The 24,237-nt window shown below is 35.3% G+C and overlaps 1 protein-coding gene across 2 annotated transcripts in view; it reads right to left on the bottom strand.

The window, feature by feature from the left end:
- PPFIA2 (PTPRF interacting protein alpha 2) overlaps positions 1-20,462 on the bottom strand; it is a gene marked incomplete at both ends in the record, with an annotated part of 303,052 nt that extends 282,590 nt beyond the window's left edge. For both annotated transcript variants that reach the window (XM_080355800.1, XM_080355801.1), the window contains one exon: positions 20,214-20,462. In XM_080355800.1, coding sequence (XP_080211926.1) covers positions 20,214-20,462 — 249 coding nt within the window. The remainder of the gene's footprint in view (positions 1-20,213) is intronic.
- Between the last annotated feature and the right edge of the window lie 3,775 nt (positions 20,463-24,237).

Here is a 24,237-nt window from a genome sequence, read left to right as displayed (position 1 = left end):
GGTAAAAAAATAAAGCCTATTGAGGCAGAAGTGAGACAATGGTACAACCGGACACCATGTCACAACTTCACCATCCAGTAGCTCCCAAGGAGCTCAACAGATCTCCTGCAACATCTTCCTGCATTCATGGGAACACCACTCCTGATATATTACTCAGACTTCAGTAACCAGTCCATGGGAGCCAGCAGGGATGCGCAAGTTCGCTCTACAACCAAAATGAGAGCAGCTCCCTCCCTGACACCAAAGCTTCTCAGGTGGATCTAGCCAGCCCTCTGCTTCTTCACTTTTCCAGAATATGCAAACCAAGTGTTCATTGCATGCAAAAAGTCTACCTTCTATACATAATAAAAAAAATACACGAAAAAAGCACCTGTAATTTCATTCTAAATCAGCTTCTCACATTGGTTCTTTGCTCCATCACCAGCCACTTTTTAATTATTATTAGCTTATTAATACTTCTGACATTTGCAGATGTTGCTTTTCTTATGCAAAGAACTTCCTCCCAAACCAAAACATACCCAAATTTTTATCTGCAATGGAACATATCTATATATTAGGTGCCAGAAGTGCTTTTTTTTATTAAAAAAAAGAACATTCAAACATGTATAATTCAAAGGGACCTGGAGCTAACTGTGTAACACAGCTGTTGATGGGGGTTGAAAGCAATAAATCAACAATCTGAGGAAGAAAAGCGCACAATGAGCTTGAGATAAAAATCAGCAATGTCAAATATCCCCCTGCTCATTTCAGTATTGTCAGCTTCTTCTGCACTCGGTTTTAAAATGAGTAAAATGTATCAAATCGGAAACTTTTTACTTTCCCAAACAACCAAGATGATAATATAAAATGAATATAATAACTAAACTATCAACAATTACTTAATTCCCAAAATCCTTCCTTTTAAACTAGGCAATTTTGTGTTTCTGGACTAGGTCACGTTCTTATTCCACAAACAACCAACATGGAGCTGCTGTTTCTATTTATACTCAGGCCCACAGGATTTGTCTGAAGCGCATGATGGGATGGCAGGAGCAAGGTGTGTGCGTGAGGCAGACTATACTGCTCCCTGTCCCCACACTGCATTAAAAATACACTCTATTATTAATGGACCACCAATTTTGAAAAAAAAAATCAAAAACCTAAAAGAAATCTCAAAATATGTTTGACTCATTTTACATCAGCATGTTACCACACCTGACCTGGTGACTTTAGTTCTCCATCCTAGTTTAGAAAAAGAAGATTTATTAGAGATGCTGTCTCAAGATTTTGTTGTCCTGTCTTTGGGTTGACTTTGGGGCCCCTATCTAGTTTAAGAAGCTGGTAATGTGTTTTGTAAGTTAGATTATCAGTTCAAATTCTATAGCCCTTGGCTAACAGTTATTGTAAGCCTAAGTCTCTACTTTGAAAGCTTTTTGGAAAAATATATTGCTTCATTAGAGCTCTATAATTGTAACAGTCCAGTTAGAGTGTTTCTGTGACAACTGTACACATATATATATATCTCATAGAAAGCACCTATATACTCCTGATAGAGAGTTCTCTCTTGTTCATTAGTGATGAGCTAGATTAAGTTTGTTATTGTTTGTTTGTTTTTTCTTTTTAGTTGGTCACATTTCATATGAATATTACTACAGGTCCACAAAATTAGGAAAACAAATTCAGATAGTACTACTCCCAAAAGTTAGCTTTACTTTACAGGCAACTGTATTCCCTTAGTGAGGGTGGTCACAGAATAAGTGACCTAGACTACAAGGGAAATCATTATTACAGCTTAGACAAGATCAACTTTCTTTTGAAATAAATCCACTCAGAAGAAACATGACAGAGTGCAAAGTTATATGCATTTGCATAACTCTGCCTAGAGGAGATGAACAGCCAGCATAATGTACTGTGCTCTTTCTGTGACCTCTCTTACAAACAGTTCAGCATTAGTTTTGAGCAGCCTGAGAAGCCAAAAAATACATACTTTCTTAGCCAATTAGGCTCAGTTGGCCAGTCTGTAAGAATAAAAAAATAACATATGGTACTCTAGAGACATACTTTTTTACCAGGTTTGTATTTTTTAGCATTAAAGCAATGAAATTATAGGGTTTTAATTTCCCCCAAAACAGACAAGGACAAGGTGAGAATCAAGGTTCTTTTCCCAAGAACTTGCAGCAGTGTAGAGACTGCAGCTGAGCTGCTGGCCACACTGAGCTAATTACCGGCACAGTGAGGAGTATTTCACTGAAGCCAGAGTATGTTAAAAGCGACGTACAAGGCTCACAGATGAAGACCGGAGATTTGAATAACGTTATGCTTAACAGCGTACGTGAAGTTTAACCTCTCAGAGTAACCAGAGACACTTAGGCAAAACATACCTCTAAGGATCTGGGCCATTTTTTAAAGTCAGCAAAACTAATAGGGATGTTGCAGGTGCCCCAAAGAATGAGGGCAAACTGTCCCACCAGGACACAAAGTCGCCCTACTGATGTATGCCCATCTGACTGCTGTTATGTAGAGCAGCAATGACTGTATGAGCCTGCAAACTAGGTTAATCACCCAGCCTCTCAAGTGATTTAACTTATACCTGTTTTCCAGTTTATATTTGGAAGCTGACACTGAATGGGGTATGAACAATCTACTGTGTTAGAAGTATCTTTAACTATATCATAGAACTTGTTTAACAGTCTCCTTGAAATTATTCGGAATTACACAACTATTAAAATGCATGAGATTACCACTTAATAGCAACCTGTACCTTTGAAACTTACATTAGCCAGACAACCTTTACAAATATAATCACTAAGCTCTTAACGACATTTTTATTAATTTCCAGAAGTGACACTTTTATAATTAGAGCTGTCACATTAAGGCAGTATCCCACCAGCCTAAAATGCTTTGAAAGGAAGGGCAGTCATTTGAAAGTGTTAAAATATACATTAACCATCTTTTATAGGGACAATAATACTGTAATTTTCCTTATGATTTTCTTCTTCCTTATTAAATGAAGTGCTCTTTTTTCTGTATGTTAGACAACTACTAAAATGATGATGTAACAAAGACTATAAAATTGTATATGGTTTATAAACCTAAGTACATGATATCTCTTAGTCAAGTAATTACATGAAGTATCTCCATTATAATAAAAGGAATGCCTCCAGATGGTTAAACTCTAAACCACTAGATATGATAATCTGTGACCAGGTTCACTAGTGTATTAATGACTAATTTATATCCCACATGAAGGAATTTCAGGACTCATTTCAGTTCAGAAGTGTTTTTGTTTCAAAACCTCAGTGAGAATCATCATCTCTAATAAGCCTCAGTTATAACCTTAATTGGGTATTGATAACAAAACACACTAATATATTCTTTTAGGCTCATCATCTTCTGGCTAGCAGAGTTTAAAAAGGCAGCCAAATGATTTTGAAGTCTCTGGGTGACAGAATTTAACTCTTCTTAAACTTCTAAAAATGTTACCTATCTGCAAACCCCAAGGCCTCCTGATTCTTAGAAAGAGCACTGCCCTACCAGCTATTTGACCAGTCACATCAAAGCCTGGGCTACATGTGAGAAACATTGAAAAGGTAAAACAGAAAGGAAACCATTTCAGAGATATGAAAACCAGCAAATTTAAGTGACTAACTTTGGTTTCGTTGGGCATCAGAGGCACACCTAAGTACTTCTGAGCTTTTCTAAATCACAGTCTAGTGTCTTGTTTTACAAGACTTATTTTCTTGCTGTGCACTTATATCCCAAGTGCAGACTCTCAAGCATATAGTCCCACTTTCACTCAAACTACTTCCACAGACTGAATTATTAGAAGGAAATGTGAATACTGCCATTTTTCACTGCTCTATTTAAATTCATATGTAGGCAGTTAGAAGTACCAAGTCGTATTATCCATAACTGACCAGAAAGAACTGCATGTGTGCTTTTATCCTGTAAGCACAAGCTATACCTTCCAAAGAAGGCTGCTCTTTCAAAATACAGCCACTTATAATTAAAAACCCCATATGTTTTCTAATTAGGCATCTGTTTTGTTAAAATTACTTTAAAAATCAGTACAATTTTAAAAGTAACTAGAAATTATGCAACAATAGTCAATACTTTGAATAGTCATGCACGAGAGATACAGGCTTTGGGATATTTAAGACCTTTTTCCCTCAAAAAAATGCACTGCCTCACGGTCTTCAGCCTCACTTTGGAAGAGAGAGGAGACAGCTAGTTTGGAACAGGAAAAGCATATCTGCAGTCTACAAAGGCAATCTGTTCATCACTGGCTGAATGCAGTTGTAAAATGACCCTCAATTTTCCTGCAATGTTTCTACCAGCTGAGTGACCCTGAATAAAAAAATTTACCAATGATCTACAGTGGGTTGTCTCCTCAGGCTTTGATGCAATTGCTCCTCAGTTCTACTGCATAAATGTAGATTAACTTTTTCAAAATGTTTTAAATTTTTTTAATGAAAGTAGGCATGGAAGTGACTTCTATCTGTTCAAGAAAGAAAAAAAATACAAGTTTCTCAGTTTACCAGAGCGGACAGTTTAATATGAAGGAAAATAGCCATCTTCTAGACAAATAAGAATTTGGTTGTTTTGAGGCATTCCTACCAACAAACAGGTTGCAATTAAAGAGAAATTATATAAATATATATACATAAACTGCTCTGTAGAAATATCACATTTTGATTTCCATAGCATTTTACCCTGGTACAGAACACTGAAAAAGTATGAAACATTGTTAAATTAAACTTCATGTTATATTTCAGATGTAAATTTGCAACCTGTTTCAGTTAGTTGAAACTAAACTCACTACAAAATGCCATAAGGCAAGAATTTAAACTAGAGAACATCTTAAGTGTTATTCCCAGTGTTCTCCAAATGCTTTGCTGAACTTGCAAACCTTTCAACTATAGTCTGTTCTCCTTCCCTTCTCTCCGTGTACCCAGTAATTCTGAGTACCTCACAGTTACTAAATGAGAATTAAAGGCATCAGTTACTGCTGTGCCCAAAATGTGGAAGGAACTGCAAGGTATTGCTTAAGCTCACTGAGCTGCAGATTTAAAGAATGCACTAAAATAAGCTTTAAAATATGTCTATCCAAAGCTTAATAAGAAACGTTCCTACACAGTTCCTGAAGGTCCTAAAGGCCAACTGTCTCTGAAGTTCCAAACTGAATATTAATTAGAATTTCAAGCCAAAAGGTTTGTATATGTCATGTTAGTTGTAGGAAAGACTTCCAATTAGAATTTGACTCAAGAATAAAGCCACTAATGTCAAATGCATTAATTACTTTAAAAGACAAAGGGTTGGGAGACTAGACTGGTTAGATGGTAAAGGGCAGAGAAAGGTCCTTAAATAATCAACTGACAGCTTCTTAAATAAACCACACACAAAATATCTAACTACTGGAAATTCATAAGGGGATACAGGCTGAGTTCAATTAAAAAAACAGAGAGGAAACGTATTTTATTTCAAACCACAGAATAACAACTAAATAGAAGGATGTTCCCTTTATTTCTAAATATTTTGCCTTTAAGAAAAGGTAGAATTACAGACATCAGACCACAGCCATAGTATTTCTTCTTCTTTTTATCTCAAGCTATGAATAGAGGCAATTAACTCTGCCATTGAATAATGCCAAGTAAAGTCGGAAGCAACATGTTTGACCAGGAGGAAAGGTAACAAGAAACAAAATGGTAGTGGAAGGCAAAATAACCAGCATCCATGTTTTACTAAAAAAGAAGAGAAATGGGCAGATAGTAATTTTTACATCTTCATGAAATACCAATCTATTTTATGTCCCATTAAAAAAAGAAGGTACATAAGTAGTATATCCTCCTAAAGCAATCAGTACCAGCAGTGAAATGTCAATGGCTAGGCAGAGTCCTAGCCACTCTTCATTCTGAAATCATCATATTTACATAAGTAAGAAGAGTGCAGTGAAATAGACCATGGTAAGTAACAAAATGTACTTATGCCAATTTCACTGCTTTAAAATTAAAGTGTAGCAATTAACTGTTTTAAAAATTCAATTTCTAATAAAGTTTTAACCTTCTACAGTATAGAGGCATTTTTTACTGATTTCCTTGATAACAAAAACTAGACAAATCCTCAAAACCTGATTTTCATTTCAATGTTTTATTTCAGCTAAAGATAATATTTCTCTTTTCAAACAGGAAAATTCAAAACAGAAGAATATTTCTAAATCAAAACTATAAAGATTTCATTAAGGTGTTCAAAAATTCTTCAATGTCTGTAAAAAATTCTTCAACTTTTCTATTTTTCTTTTTTTTTCTTAACAAAAATTATATCCCAGTCAAGACATGCTCTGAAAAATAGGTCTGGCTGTCAAAACAATAACTTCTAGTGAATAATTTCTTTCTTCACAAAATATAACCTCTGCTGGTAATACAGAATTGCATTTTTTCCCAATAAACTATTTTTTCAATTATGGATTTATATTAAATGGTTCCAAAATATTCTCCTAAGACTGTAGAAATAAAGACTGAAAAATATTTAAGAGTTTTTCTTTCATGGAAAATCCAAACTATAAAGATTTAAAAAATAATGTTTTAGATAATAACAGTCATTGGATGACTATGCAATCATATTACTTTTGGAATTTTTTTAAAATAAGAACCAGTAGAAATTTTTGTGCTGTAGCAATTGAATTTTAATCTAAATTCTCAGTTAATTGCACATGTGTATTATTAGTACAAGAACAGCACCAGCAATGGCACTGTATCTGACACTGGGAACATGCAGCTGTCCGTGTTTTATCCATATTCCAGGGAAACCTACTTTCTCGAGTGATTAAAACTGATTCCAACACTTGTGTATATTATGAGTGAAAAAATTGCTCTCAGAAGCAACAAGGTGCAGAAGTTTTTAGGAAAAAAAGGTTGGACATAGAATAAAGGCATTTAAATCTCCAGTAACAGTCTAAATTGATACCAATATCAATTTCATTACTATAAATGAAAAGAAGGATCTGAAGAATACTGAGAGCACCACATAACTGACATAGTTAATTGTATTAACTTACACTACTACATTACAAAATGACCACCCTATGAGAAAAACAAATATATTACTTAACTTTGGCATGTAGAGCGTCAACCTCTCCAAACCAGAAGATATCACAAGCCATTTAATATTCTATTGAAGTACAACATTCTGTGTGCATATTCTAACAACACTTACTATGACTTTGACTTGTGTCACAGTTCTTCATACATAGCATACTTTATACTCACAAAATAGCTCACTTTTGGAGGACAATGTACAACAATCTTGAGTCACAACTGACTCATGGAAAAAGAGGAGGCAGGCAGGTTACATTCTTACTCAAGGATATGTTCTGTGCAAAAATGACAACTGAACAATTTTGCAAGAACAATGCTGCTCTTGCTCTTCTCAGAAGCAGAGTCATGAAGAGAAATCAAGAAGTGTCTTGTATTCAATAGTACCCACACCTTTTAATTTTTGCTTCCTACTTGGCTAAAACACTTGAATTGATTAATCCATTAAATTTAACTTGCTACTGGACGTGGTCACATCTGTTTTCAGAGTTTTAATTGCATCTGGATCAGGATCTCATCATTACTTAATATCATGTATGCATTCTTTTATTTATTTCATTGCTTGCATGCAGATAAGCATGTTAGCATACAAGACTGGCATGTTTACAAATATCTAAATACTTTCTTTTAAAAAGTGCTAGCAAGGCTGATTTTTCATATCATTTAGGTCTTTGTGGAAGTGAGGATATCAGATGGTGACAACCTAAGTGATAACTTTAAAAAAAAAAAAAACAACCAACAAAGTAAGTGGAAGTCTATGCTATGATTTTTTTTTAAATTTTACATGGGCTCAAAAGTGAACAGACCAGTTTTGGAACACAAACACTTTACTTTTATCTTAGAAGCAGCATATAAGCTTAAGTTGAAGTTGAAAACCTACCCTCAGCTGATAGAATTCTGGGAAAGCATTCCGGAGATCTAAGAGTACGGTTCTTGTTCTGTTATTACTCTTCTCGTTAGACCTTTGCTCCAACAATTGCTGGAGAAAGGACTCTGGGTAAAACAGAGCTTTGGTGTCCCCTAGTTCTTGTACTCTAGAAATAGCAAAGGATTTTTATTCAGGTAGGAAAGTAATAAGTGCTTGTTCTATATCAGATAAATGTTTATAAGCTTGCAAAGTTTCCAAAGGGATGCAGCATGAAAGGAAACATAGGAGCATGTCTTATCTTCCGGCAGTTGATATACACATTAAAGCATTAGGGCAACGGTACATCTCTTTGTGAGCAGCTGGTATGTGTGCACTCTAGAAATGAGCACTATGGGGTTCTGAACTTGGCAACACTTCCCTATCTGTTATGCCTGAAGTAATTCTCCCATCTCTGGAAAAAACAAAGAACGAACTGTAAAGCTAAAACAGTTCTTAATGTATAGGCCTAGAAAAACTCTGCTTTAGATTCAGTTTAGTGCCATATGAAGTGCTATATGCCAAATAAAGTACTTTTTTGTTTGTTTAAATAACCAGTAAGAAACAAGAATTTTATTCTCATCTGGAAGGCATCTTTAAAATACATCTAGCAACATATATATTATAAGTGTAAACTCTTTCTTTTGTAAACTATAAATAAAAGTAACACTTTTGTGACTTCTTTCAGGGGATTATTAGCATATCACTACCATGCAAATTAGATAATATAGGAAAGTAACTTTGAAAAACAAAGAGACAAGGTGAAGGACTCAAAAATACAGCACCAAGTTAAGACAAGCAGCATTTCAGATGTTTCAAACATATCTGTGAGTATTCTTTTAGGAGACAGGTCCTTTTGGTTTTATTCTGTTCAGAGCAAAAATGATTATTCTCAATTTTCTTTCTATAATGTCTGATAATACAAATAACGATCATCAACAATAATTTTCTTTTTCTGTATCTTCTAAGATAGATCAAAATATTGATTTTTTTATTACCTTAAAGTGTTACTGATCTTTTTGGAATCCTAGCTATCATAGCTCTGTTATACGAAAGAAGCAAAATTATCGAGGATGTATTCAAACAGAAAATAACTGTCAGTGTATTGTTCAGATTCAAGTGTGACTTAATTATAAAGAATTGTCACCAGCTGAAATGGAGAAATTAGAAATACATAGTGATATTTCTAGTGGCAAATGTACACATTTTAGCCGGTCTGTTTCAGGTTACTTGAGATCTTGTGTAACCACTTGTCTTGGAAGTCAGATTATCAACTTTCAGACTTAAATGTAGGTTTCCAAATAATCTTCACTGATCCTTATGAAGTATGCAGAAGTTTCTGTTTGCACAGAAATACAACGAACATCTGCCCATGCACAGTATTATTTCTAAAGACTTAATCTACTTAATCTGAGAATTTATAAATGCATAGAGATCTTCAGTTTTGTGAAAACTTGTGCTTCTTCTTGAAAGCATTTTTAGAAAAATGAACTAATTTCACTAAACAACATCTCCTCAAATCCACCCTTGCCATCCAAAAATTCAGTGTCTGTAGTCAACCTTTATAATATATGAGTTATTAATATATGCTTAGAACTCTGTGCCACAGTTGTGTCCCCAAGCAGTAGTAGTTCACACTGAAAATGGATCAGTGGGACTGCACAAAAATTAATATTAATTTATTTCTTAACACAGGACACAATTAAATTCGTTTTATATTATAGCTAAGAGCCCAAGTAGACTTAGATGGAAAGCCACAGAACTTAGCTGAATATTCAATAAAATGGGATAAAGAAATGAGACAAGCCAAATGATTTACACTCTACATGGACAGTGTTAGAATTTTGAATAATTTTTGTTTGACAAAGTTTGTGTTAGTTTATAGCAGACTGAAATAGCAGCTCAAATAATAGTCAGGTATCTGGATCTACTATGAATGTCTATAAATTACTGAATAATAAGAAATTTGCTATCTTGAAATATCTCATTTTTTCTTGGAATGCTTCTGTTATCAAGATTTTACTGCTAACAAATTAATTGAATAGGGGTAATTCTATCTATGCAGTGTTCATTATTTTACAAACATGATCATCTACATTTTTTGACCAAAGATGTACAACAATGTTCTCAAGCACCAACTATATGAGGTAGTATTCATCCTTCACCTTTTAGGAAAGAAAATATTGCAAATGTTTTCAGCATTTCTTAGTGTCTTGGATATTAATTATTTCCATTGTTAATGAAGAATTTAATATTATTAAGCAAAAGAAGTACAATACACAAGCTTAGTGTATTAATCAAATCTTCAAATTCCACCTCTGAAACACATTTGTCCAGATGGCACTTTTATTTATCAGAACTAAAGAAAGAGTTACTTCTATTTTTTCAGGAGATCAGAAAATCTATTTTCTGAACACAGTATTTATCTCAGAGAGTTCAATCCCTATACAATATTTGTCATAATAACAGAAGAAAAAAAAAAATCAGCATTTTGCACTGCAGATTCAAATACGCTCATGAGCCTTGCTTCAATAGTGAGACTGTCAGAGCACTTTTGATGTGTGGACAGCACAAATATTCACATCAGGCAAGCTAAAAATTAACAATCACAAATGGTCTTGCCCAACCAAAACACCTTCTAGCAGTGCCTGCATATTTCTTCCCTAACTCAATAGGATATGTCTAAAATACTGTCCAAAGAACTCCTGAAGTAACTGCATGCATTTCAAGGAGCACTGCACTCTCATGCATGTGCCCAGTCTTCCAGATAACCCACAAAACTGTAGACGTGGTCTATTGATGCAGAAGATCAGCAGGAAAGTTGTTCCAAGACAGGATGAATTTCCACTTATAAAACTTCAGGGTTGTAACTTCAATGCGAAACAACTAGTGAAAAAATCATGAGAACAGATTCACAGACTCTCTGCCCCTTTGCTCCTTAGCTACTTGCTCTTTAAGGACTACTTCTATCACAGATTCAAATAAATGGATAAACTTCAATACTGACTTCCATGAACTGTGATGTAGAGTTTTAATTCCTGTGAAGACTGTCATTCTATCCTTCTTACTGAGTCCTAGCACTTTGATGCAGAATTATAGTCTATCTACTTATTCATTATGTTTTCAAATTATTACTCCTTTCCTTTATTTAACATTATGTTTCCTTCTGCTTTGTATCTCACAAAACGAAATTAAAAAAACCCTGGGAAAAGAAAATCTGTAATTTTGCTTACTTCATAATTTCAAATAAACCAATAAACCAACCTACCAATAGAGGATCTTACGTAGGCCTCCAAGATTTATTTAATATAGTATGTTTTGACACATTGTGATAACAAATTGACTGTCACAGTATAATTTGTTTTCTTTTAGAACTCATACATGATAAAGAATGCAGCAGACCAACAATAATAAAAGCAAACAAACAAAACCAAAATTAGAATCTGATCCTAACTAGGGAAAAAAAACACATTTAAAGGATAAGATAAATACAGCAAATGATTATTTGGAGCAGATTCTTGAGTAGACTGTAGAGATGTTATATAATATAGAACAAGGTTACTGCTTCACCTGGCCCTTAACTTCTACCCACAGAAGTTCAGATTCCTGGGGGTCAGGTGAAAGATACACATCCAACAATATAAGCAAATCTGTTTTCTTCAGAGTCAACAGTGAGCGCTAATTCATGTATACTTTGGAAAAAATCATGTCCTTAAAATAACTTTTTGGTTTTGAGCAAATACTTGTTAATATGGATAAATATTTCTTAATATAGAATACTGTATGCCATTTTCATCCTCACTATGGAAAAAAGCGTGTAAAGGCTGGAGACAGTCCAGAAGGACCACAAAGATGATCAAAGGACTGGAAATCCACCACATGAGGGAAAGCTGAGAGAACTGGTTTTTTTTCAGCCTCGAGAAAAGAAGACTTAGAGGAGACCTCATCACTATGTTCCAGTATTTAAAGGGTGGCTACAAAGAAGATGGAGACTCCTTTTTTACAAGGAGTCACATGGAAAAGATATGAGGTAATGGGTACATGTTGCTCATGGGGAGATTCTGATTGGACACAAAAGGGAAATTTTTCACTGTGAGAACAATCAGCCATTGCAATAATCTCCCCAGGGAAGTGGAGGATTCACCAGCATTGGACAATTTTAAGATCCATCTGGAGAGGGTGCTGGGCCATCTTGTCTAGACTAAGCTTTTGCCAAGAAAGGTTGAACCAGATGATCCTTGAGATCCCTTCCAGCCTGGTATTCTATGATGGAAGGCAGCCCAAGTAAGACACTTCTCAAAGCTGATTCTTAAATATCCTGCATTTTCATTGTTTTTAACAGAGAAATTATTAAGGAAGGAATGCACATTTTCAAGAAGCTACATTTTTTTTGTTTGTAGCTTTTATGTTGATGTGCTGCTCTTTGATGATGCTTGAGGCTCTACCATCCCCTTTCAAGGACATAAGCAAAGAGTATTCCATCAGAGTTAAGATTTATAAAATTGATTTATTTTTTCCAGTTTTTCTTCACAAAAGAACAGAATAGTTCCATTGGAAGTGACCTGTAACAGTCATCTAGCCCAGCTGACTGACCCTTTTAGGGCTGACCAAGTTATATCATACTATTAAGGCCACTGTCCGAATGCCTCTTACTATCAGACATAATTATAACTGTTACGACTACAACTGTTACAAAACTAGGAAAAAAACATGACTATTGCTGTTATGAAAACTAGTGTCTACGGTTTTCATGGCAACAACTTAATTTGTAGGGACTTGGATAACCACCTCTGCTCTATTCTCTTAGACCAGCACTAATGTAATTTTATCTCATATTCAGTCATGTGTCTTTATAACCATTCAGATAATGAGCCATCAATAGTTAATGCAGTAGTTTACGTGCCTGACTCAAGCTAAAATAATTGATAGCAATGTTTGTGAAGAAGATGTAGACTGAAATGGTAGTACATAGTCTTGCAACTGGCTTCAGGCATTCACCACATGCTCCTCCTCCTCTAAATATTTATGTTTGTGTCTTTTTTCTCATATCCCAGCTTTTTCTCCTGCTGGACTGTCACATTAGTCTTTGTCAGTCATCAAGTATTTATTACAAAGTCTACAGCTTTTAAGAGAAAATCTCCTCCTTATACGGAGAACTTCACAAGAACAAGGAAATAAATTCATACTTGAAAACAATTCAATTACTTGTACATATAACTTTACCCATGATTGTGCTCTGACAAGAATATGCTGGCAGTTTAAAAAAGAGAGTCTAGAGCCAGCTAAAGCATTGTCCTACTTATAGCAGTGACAGAGACAGTCTGGTTTTTGACAGATAATATTAGTTAGGAGTCATCAACCTTAATAAAATTGGTATTTAATACTATGCAAACAGCTTCTGTTCACTTTTATGTAGAAAAAGAACAACCATGTATACATGTTCTTTAAGTAACTGACCAAGAAAACACTTAAATCTTTCCTAAATGTTTCTAAGGTTGGACACAACTAATATTTCACAGTTGTGTTCCACTTAAACCATGGTGACTTAATAATGTCATTTCCTTGGAATTCCAGGTGTCCTCTCTCCATCGTACATTAAAATCCTGTAACAAAATGTACTTACCTTTGTATTTACTCTCTTATAGTTAATTTAAAAATTATGTTTAAATTCTAGTCTTTTGCACACATATCGATATGCTTCCCTTAATATTCATATATTGAGGTAAACAGTTACCTAGCAAAAAGCATCATTCCAAATTATTTATGAAAATATTTATGTCCATATTTAGCAGAAAACTTCAAACTTCCACCTCAGACACATGGGATAGGATTTCTGTTTCACTTCTCAGAATGATTTTTAAATTATTCTGTGGAAATGTGAGAAAAAAACACATTTTATCTTGGAATATATAGAAAATTAATGGAGATCTTGAAAAAGCAGTTCATACAAGAGAAGGGAAGGTTTTTAGTCCTTCAGAAAAAGTACTGATTAATCATTCAAATATACAGGATGCCATTAATTCTCTATTTTCTTCAGCATAGCCAGAAAGAAATAAAATGGGGAGAAAAGCCATCATTCAATCTTCATCACAAGAAGAAGAGCTATTTTAAGAACAGTGCCGTGGGACCCAAACAACAAACACCTGAAATTGCTTAGCAAGTGTCCAATCTTAAATGAACAACATTTCTGTTCAATTATTTTTAAATGTGTTTATTTTTTTCTGGTGGGTTATTTTGGTTTTGGTCTATGTCACCACATATATCTATATGTATGTCACCATTTTGTGCCAATGCACTATATGCACACACATTTAAACAGAAAATACTACCTCAGGATAAGGCCCTGCTGACTTACTGTTGTCTTCCTATACCTTTCCTGTCCCTGGCAGCAAAACATTCATTATTCATCAGTATTGGAAGAAACTGCAAGGCTATCAACAAAATTTTCTAATCACAATCCTATTAAAGCTTAATATTGATCAAATTACATAAACTGGTTCAATAAAACAAGGTCATTACATTTCCCTCTCTGGATTTTTCTTTCTATCATGCCTCCAGTAAGCATTTCTAAATAAGTGGTATCTTATTGGATGAAATAAAACCTTAATGATTGCCAGTATATTTCTATTACTGTTTTTATTACTGAGTTACTGTAGCTAAGAATTAGAGTTTAGCCAAAATCTATGAGGTAAGAGGGGATATCAAAAGATTCTTTTTAGCATTGCAGTCCCACATCCCAAACAATGCTACTATCCATATCTAGAAAGATTTTCAAATAGTGCTGATGATAATATTTATTAGAGAGAAAAAAAACCAAAACAAAACAAACATTTTTTTTGCAACATCTTGAAGAATTTATAATTAAGTAGTACTGGGTGTTTGGATCTCCATCAGAGAGATTCACAGGAATCACAATACACTCAAAGTTGCTGGAAACAAAAAAATTAAACACAAATAGGTTAAGAAACTGAAGCAGTTTCTTCTCCATGTTCCTTATCAAGACCACAAAGAAGGGTGACTTTAATTCTTTAGTACTGGATATTTCCCTTTCTGTTGTAGAGATCCATAGTAAAGATACTTTAAATAAAATTCTGAAGAGGCTAGTATAGAAACAGGCAAGACAATTGGTCTATTGTACATATAATATTAGAAGGTCTTTCATAAAGTTGTAAATTATTTTAACCATGTCATCAAATGGAAAGCTGCACATTTGTTTGCTAGCTACCATTAACAGAGTTGTTTATTATTGCTCTACAGTTTCTCAGAGGAGGATGCTGTTTCAAAAACAGATTAGTATGTATTTCAGCAACACCCTTTTCCTAGGCCTGGACAGCTGGTACTGCTACTACTGCTTTGCAGAGTTTGGACCACTTGAATTCCTCTCAGTATAAATTATTTCAGAAGTCCCTTCCAACTTCAACCATTATGTGACTCTGTGACTATTAGATTAGTTTCTAAGTAAATCACTGAGCAAGTACATTATTAATGAACAAAATAGACATATTTGACTAAAGAGTGATGACCTATGAACATCTTCTTATAAATAATACCTCAGCATCTTCCATATCTTCTATCTTATTTTTAAAAGACTATGAGAAATATTAAACAACTACAAAACAAGCCTAGTTCAGCATTATCAGAGCACATTTATAATTATTATAACTCTTATGATTCTTATGATTCATTATAAGTCTTGCAATGACATAAATAGTATTTTTTCAGTGTTCATTTACAAGGCAATTAATATAGGTGACATTTTCTAGACAATTTAGCTTAAAGAAGATTATGGTGAAATTTGCTTGAGAAAGTTGTAACTTAACTTTTTCTTCTTTCTACCACTCAAAATAGGATTTACACTTTCTAACTACAGTTATTCATCTTTTTATAGAGCACTTTTTTATGCTACTTTTTTATGCTTACTCCAATAAAACAAACCGCACTGTTGAGTACTTAGATCCTATGCTTCCCCTTTACAGTAAAGTTGTATTGTATTTAGCAATTATTATTTTTTTTTCTGGACTGAAGAGTCATGACCTAAATACAATAAATTCTTGTTGTAAAAGAACATGCACTGTAGACCCAAATATACTTTCCTTAGAGGCTTCTGCAGCCTCTTAGGAAAGGTAGCTTTGGGAAGGTAGCTTTGGGAAGAATAAACAAGACCACTTGTGAACTAGATTAGTAAAATCAGAAGACCTATTATGCATAGAACACTTCTCAACTTAACTGTACTATCACATAATTCTAATAGTTTTAGTAAAAATACTCAGACTTATGTTTCATCCTTTGTGTGAATGATCCCACACAAAGTGGAGTCTCTCCACAGTAAAGTCTGAAATCAGAACAAGGAGGGGTGTTCTGGGTCAAGTTCAGAGAGTAACCAAAGGTATTATGATATAGAATGTCTTTCACAACAGATTCATCTTGGGAACAGTTTGAGGTTTTGACCCTGTCTTTCTCTAAGAAAGATGGATTCTGAATGTCACTCCTTGATAATTCAAGACATTCTTCCAATGAGTGATATATCTTTATTCATAGTACTTTATATTCATTACTTCTTCTATTAACATTACTTTTGGCTTAAACCATGTCTTTCATCTTTACTTAGTCACTCAATCTTCCTTCCTCTCCAAGAAAACTAATTAAATCACTCATACTCCCTCTCAACTCCATTTTCCCCAGAAGTAAGAAAACTTCAATTAGTCTTCTCATGCAGAAGGTGTTATTGGCTCTTTGCTCTAGGAGGCTTTTTCTGAATCTCTTCCAACCTGAGGTTGCCTCCCAATCACTACTGAGCCAAAATCCAGACAACAGGGTTCAAACCACCTTTTGGTTTAACTGCATTACCACTTATCTATTTCTAATACAAATCTCTTACATAATACATTTCAGAATGACATTAGTCTTTTTTACACCCGCATCCCATTGGCTGCCTACAAGCATTCTATAACATATGTTTTCCTTCTCTCTACCTAAAAGGTTGAAGCATACATTTCTGTTATTAACTGATAGATATAAGGCCTTCATCTTTGTACCATGCGATATTATCCTACCTCTGTTACTCTTGTTCTTGTGTATTGTAATTGTTCCATTAGCTGGCTATTCAACGTGATTTTGTGTTGTCTAAAACTTCCACTAGCATGCTCCTGCTTCTTGTGCTTAAATTATCTAAAACTGATCCCAAACTACATTCTTGATCAACTACTACTACTAGCCTCCTTCCACCCTGTCACTGTCTACTGTAACTGAATTTTTTTCCTCTCTCTCTTTTATTACTTACCTTACTAATTACCTTACTTTTCATTACTCACTTCACATCTACTAGTGATTTAAATGTGGCCACTTGAAAAGATATCTATTTTAGGGATATCACAGTTCCCCAGTCTAACAATTCTGGTATCAAAGAATGATGTTGAGTCATTCTTTATAAAGATTATTTTGATAAACCCTTGTCATATTCTTAAGTTAACTTTTTGACTTATTATAACTTTTTCCTCCAAAATAAGTTTTTAAAACTTCTCTGTTGTTACATGTAGTGTAACTAGTCTGTAATTGCCTGCTCATTTTTTCCCTCCTTCTTCAAACATAGCTGTTCATTTGAACGTAGATCTTCATAAAGTTAAGACTGCTAATTTAATGGACATAAAAATAACTTCAGTGACAGTAATTGCAAAACAACTATATTTCTGTAACTCAAACTTGAAAGACAGTGAACTATACACTGTTCTGTTGTAGTATAGATCAGTATAAAAACTTAGAGCCATCTACAGTCTTATTTCGGATTATGTTTACAGCATTAACAGCTGTAGCTGTAGCAGTATTAATATCTCAAGCTCCATATTTAGAGTTATTAATTATTTCCTATTTCCAATCAGACAAGATTTTTCAATGGCTCATTCATTACTTCAGTTTTCATGCAGGTTCTGTTTGTTCAGATTCTATTTATGAAAAATTCAATTACTTTTCCAGTTCCTGTTTTTAACTGTTTAAGACAATAAACAAAACCAGAGTCCTAACAAAAAAAAATTGCTTCAGAATGTAACTGTATTAATACGCATTTCCTACATGCAAAGTAATATGTAAATACAAATAAATAATCGAATTTTGAAAACCATTCAAGAAATGAAGAGCTAAAAAATTAAATTCTGATGAAGCAAGACTCAGTAAATGTTACATTATAACTAAATAATAATCATTGCATAGTTACTGTATATTTATGTATTCTTCTCTTAAAAATCAAGTGAACATGGAATTCTTCCTCTCCACAGGGAAGCACTTTGTCATAGGGCTATGTTAAGCAGCTAGCAATGCAAGCTTGTCATTCATAAAATAGTAAACAAAAAATAAAATTATAAAAATACTATGTAGAATATCTCAAGTCCAGAAAGGAAGCTAAATAATATGGCAGTCATATGGAAGTTAGTTCTTGGAAGGCTGTATTATTAGAATGTTCTATTACTAGGCAGTGTTCTGTACTTGTGAAAACAGATTTCTACAGAACTGAATTACTTATACGAAGATCTAGACTAGCTAATTGATGGGAAAAAAAAAAAAAAAATTTGAGTTCTGCTTTAAAGTTTAAGCATAAAGTTTCTCATACAGGAAACCCACATCTCTACTTCGACAGATGGATGAATGTTGCCTGAAATACACATTCTTAATGGTACATGGTAATGTAAAGTGTTCTCTTGACAAATCAATTACTTTTAGAGGTTGTACAGCTATCATTGAAAAACACACACCATCAATGCTTACTTGAAGAAGTAAATATTAAAATCATATCATGATCCAGCTCCTTAGAATTTCTGTTTCTTTTAAGCTCTTTATCATATTTATGCTGAATATTACTTTCCTTAGATAGTCTCCTGCATTTTAGCAGGAGTTTTGCCTACATGAAACACAGAAACACTAAGGCTTAGAAACCTGCTCAACAGAAATACCTCACTATGGGCTGTGAGGAGTGCCTCTGTACTAAGCAGCACACCAAATGGGGGTTCACAGGTACAGAACCTCCTCTCCAGATTTCTAGTAATAATTCTTTGAATGAAGGATCTATGCTGTCTTTCACTTTCTCTTTTACACTCTTCTATGACGAGACACCAGCGGAAAAGATCAACTGCCCACAAATTAGAGGTAAAAAAAACAATAAAATAATCATACCACCAAACTTGGTTCTACTGTATATCAAGATCATTACTACTCCTTTGTGTTTGACCCAAGCCAAGTGTAGTCATTCTTATTGCCTTGAGCTAATGCTGAAGTTGCTAATGCTATTCTTCAAATGATTACCATCTCTCTCTCTTTTTCAGCCCTACCCCAGGATATTCCTATAACCTGCCACAGTTAGTCCTATGCAACTGTTTCTGTTCCCTACTCCTGTGGGTGCCTTTTTCTTTTTCTGTCTTTAAGTACTTTCTCACTGATTTGATTCATCCTTACCATCTCTTTATTCCATTCACACAGCTGAATCTATCTTCCTTTCTCTCTAGCAACTAACAGGTACACAACTTTGCCTGGGTAAGTATGCCCTAGCACTCAAATTTACAATCAAATTCTGTTGCAAGTGACAGCTGGGAGATGCAAAGAAAATATGTGGAGAAAAACTGTGTTTTGACTCATGGTATATTTCAAACCTCTGGCCAGATACACGTCCTAAACTATGATGTTTCTTTGCTTTTAATCCTAGTATACTGAAAAATAATGCTATATTGATACATACTTCTGAAATATAATATTGTATTATTATTTTAATTGAAGTAATGTATTCCTCAGTTCCTAAAAAGAAGACCAAGGTAACTTTAATGAAATTTATATAACTATTTTTTAAAATGAATAAATATACTAAGGTATCATTTGGTTTTAGTTTTGTGCATAGTTCCTTATTTGACCTACACAAGTTAGTTTTATTTGTTGTAATGCTATTTAGAAACCATTAGATCTTTAATTTAAACAATCCCTCATCTGTTGTAAATGCTAGAGCAACAGCCAAAAGAACCAGTAGCTACAGGTTTTCATCTTGCTCTCCTTGAAGTCAACAGCATTACTCATACTTGTAACTCTGAAGATGGGTACCACAGAGGTCAAAATAGGTACTGTTTAATTGATAGGAGTTCTGCATGTGACCTCAATGGGAGCAGAATTTGGACCTCAAGGTATAAATACTGACTAAGGTAAGAGTAGGTACCATAAAGTAGAAAATTGGTGAACCTGAAAAAAAAAATTCTTTATGAAGTACATACCTGAGGCAGTGCTGAGTTAAGCTGTCGCTGGAGGGAATCTCTGTCGTAGATGACATCCTGTAGACGTTGCTGTGCAAGTGACAAGCTTTCCTGTGTCTCCCGAAGAGTATCAAGGAGACGGTCCCTTTCATCCAGCATGTTCACCATCAGCTGCTCAAAGTGAGAATCCGAGTCCGAGCCGCTGCTTTGGGACCCCCGTTGACTCATCGGGGTGTCCTCGTTTATCGTTGGCATCACTTCACACATCATTTCTTTGGAGAAACACAAATCAAAGAAAAGCTCTTCAGTAGAAAAACATTTGAGGGGATTTCATAAGAGGAATTAACTCTGTCACATGGACACAGTCAGTAGATTATTGCATTGTTCCCTCTTTCAACTTTGTGCTTTCAATGTTAATCAGATGGTCGATAGACAGGGATTAAATACAGTGACTAATTCCACACAGCAAAGACTTTGACTATGCTTCCTAAACTGAGAGAAGAATGACTGGAAGGAGATGGAGGGTAACAGTATATTTTTAATTATTAATAGCTTTGCAAATAATGCTCTATTAAAATGACTGAAAATACTTCCGCTGCAATTGTAGTCTCCTTTATCGTTGACTTTCTCTCCTCTCTTACTTCATGTCATTGTTAAATTGTTGGTATTGATGCCAATAGCTGCCATTAATTGCCAGATTTGGTCATGCTCTAGGCATTTATACAGTACAGATCAGGCTAACCATTGATCCAGTATCATGCTGCCTTAACAATGCCAGGTTAATCTATTTTTCTATCTGGTTATTCCCACCCTTAGGGGAAATTATTCTCCAGTGAGCTCATTCAGTAAGAGGTCAAGAACTAGAAACTCTCAGCTAATTACCATCCCTGTGATATCTTGTGCTAATTGAATTACCAGGGACAGAATCACTGTTGTTTGTTTCCTAAAAACAGTCCTAAGCAAAGCAAATAATATCACCCAGTTTCATTCTTCAGCTATGAAGCTTCTCATGTAAATCTCAAAACTTCAGTTTCTGTATGGGGAGAAGCTCATGCTATGAGATACTGGGTCCAGCAAATGAGACAAAAAAAAAAAAAAAAAAGGTCCAACAGGTCTCAAAGCTCAGATTTTTTTTTTCTTACCTAGAAGGATTGTGTTGATAATAGATGGTATCTATCCAATGTGAATCACCCAAAGGATCAGAAATTGTTTTTCTAGTATGACTGAAGAAGCACAGCAGATATAACCTTATACATAGCTGGGGTTAATTTCTGGAAATTCTTTTATTGTACTAACGACTGAAAACCTTCTGTCTTAGCAAGTGTGAATCAAAGTGCTTTTGGTTCACTTACTGGAAGTCAAGATATTTTAGTTAGGAGTTTGCTGTGGACCTTCTGGATGTGAACTTTGTCTACAGTACCTGTGGTTGACACACTTCCACAGTTAAGTGTGCCATCATTTAAGATTCTCACCATTTTAGTCTCAATACTATGATGGATTAGCTCTACATATTCTTAAATCTGGTCTGCTTTCCAAAGTAGGAAGATGGAACTTGTGAAAGTAGAATTTATGAAAAAAAGGAAAATCAAGCTGTTACAGAGTGTAATTTGAAAACAGGTCATACACCAGGGAACAAAAGAGCTATGACACCTGAACCTAATTCATTAAAACCAACTCCTACTACCACCACCAAGTCACAAGCAATCCTGAGGCTAACACTCCTTGCTGCTAAGAACTACTGGGAAAATTACATAGCTTCATTAAGATTAGCTGGCCTTGATCATATTCTGAATTTTCAGGCAGAATTTAGTTTTCCCAATTTTCGCTTTTTCAGCAGATGTGATAAGTAGCAAAGCTGGCACCAAGCATTGGTACTTCAGCATGAATTATCAGCTACTGCTGTGTTGCTTTCATAGGCAATAGCTTCATTACTGAGATTTCAGGTAGGTCTTGATCTGATTTTTAAAGTATCTGAACTGGAGGCAAGGTAAAGGTTGTTTATGGCTACTATCCACTTAGTAATTAATTAGGTGCAAGAGAAGTAGTTAATAGCTTGAAGTGATACTGAAAAGTTTCTCACATCTCCAATATATTTAGGTCAGGTATAGTTACTCAGGATTATCTGATTTGATGTTGTCCACTGTCCACAGATATCTTTAAATGTGGAACTGCCTGCAGGGAGGAGCCACTGCCTTGCCTCCTCGATCCTCTCACAAGGTTGTGGGAGTAATTTTCATTCGGAAAGTGGTCATCACTCTGTGGAGTGTTCCACCTGTGGCTAACCAGTTTGAGATGGGCGAGTTCGCAGTCAGCAAAGGGACAACTAGAACATCCAAGGCCATCTGCCACTTGTGCAGTTTAATCATAACTTTTCAGTATGCAGCAGGTGGCCAGAGACCAAGGTCTCTACATGCCCATTCTTCAAGACCAAAGAAAACAATTCAGATTGTCACTGAACCTTTAATGCGTCATGATCATCAGCATCTCACGGGGCATGCTTCCTGCCCCAGGGGATTCTCTTTGGTGAACCTTGATCAAGAAATTACCTCTGATGTCCTGCACATGCAGATCAAGTTTATGGTCTGCTCACAGGCAGTGGCAGAGTGAGAGTGGTATGATTTTTCACTCATGCTGGTGTGTGTGTGTGGCAATAGGTAGGGAAAACTCTGTGTAGACAGCTGTTGCTACCTTAGCACTTTGTGTTCAAACTAGACAGAAAATCTCCTCCTATAGTCATTACACGGATGTGGGAAGCAATATATACAAGTGGTTGTGGAGCAGCAATAGAATACATAGGTTGAATGCTCATGGCACTACTAAAACCTCTTCTCCCTCTAATCTGCTGCATTCAGGGAGTGGAGTGGACCATTCAGCATGCTTATTTTGAAAACCTGGGCTGCATTACCCTGACACAGCACAAGTAACAAACCTGAGCTATGAGTAAGACCACAGAAAATGCAGGGAACACGTGGGAAGTTCCTGATGTAGGCAGTCGCTATTTGGATGTTTTCTCCCACAGCTCACAGCCCCAGGAGAATCTTTAAAAGGTACAACTGTTCTTGCAGTCAGACTGGTGATGTAAATTGCTTTCTGGCAGTTTGGAGATCAATGCCATTATTCCATTGGAACCACAGGCATCTTCTCGCTTTCCCCACCCTCAGCTCAGAGACAAATATAGAAAAGCAGTATGCTAACATGGGCCGGATCAGAAATGCTGGTAGGGTGTGCCAGAAAGGGATGCATTGATACTTGCAACAGTGAGGAGCAGGGGAAAAGGGAATCCTGGGCCATGTCCTCACATGGATCTTCTGTGGGAGCCAACAATGGGGACCCTGGAACAACCCTGAAGGGAACCTGGCTTCTCAGGGTGTTCCTGGGTCAGCAACCAAGAAAAATGGAAGGAAACTTTGAACAACTGCAGGTTTATTGTGGGGTTCCCAAATAAAGACTTCTTGTAGCTCTTCATGAAAGACATATATGCCATACTGTTACAATTTACTTTGATTTGTGTGTTCTTGCCTTTAGAAAAGCATGCTTTCTCTTTTCTTATTTTTTAATCTGGCGTTTATCACTCTTACACCTGCCAGATGATCGTGTGCTTTCAGTGTCCTGAGGCTGCCACCATTTAACACTGTTCCCAAGAAATGTTGGCCTTCTTCCAACACATGTTCAAGAACAAAGCCACTTCCTCAGGACCTTATTGCAGCCTTTATGAATTTTCTGCTTGATAGCAAGAAGGAACCAGAATACTGAGAATATTTGAAGAATTTTAAAAGGAAGAAAAAAAGGAAAAAAGAAAAGGGAGGCTCATCAAGAGAAGCTGCAACAAATGCTAGGGTAGGTAAAACAGAGAAAGGACTTCAACAGAAGCAGAGGAAGAACGTCAGCAAACAGACTGATCACAGTTTAGTAGTAGAAGATGACTGGCAGCTGAGGACAAATTGGAGGGGACATATGCATTTGGATCTTTATATAGCAAATGAATCACACATTGGGGAGTTACAAGAGTTCTTGAAGTTTCCAGAGCCTTCTGATGGTGTGCATG

The sequence above is a fragment of the Nesoenas mayeri genome (genome assembly GCF_963082525.1).
Source record: "Nesoenas mayeri genome assembly, chromosome: 1".
NCBI lineage: Eukaryota > Metazoa > Chordata > Aves > Columbiformes > Columbidae > Nesoenas > Nesoenas mayeri.
Note: the sequence above shows the minus strand (reverse complement) of the source record. Positions and strands in the feature narration are given on the sequence as shown.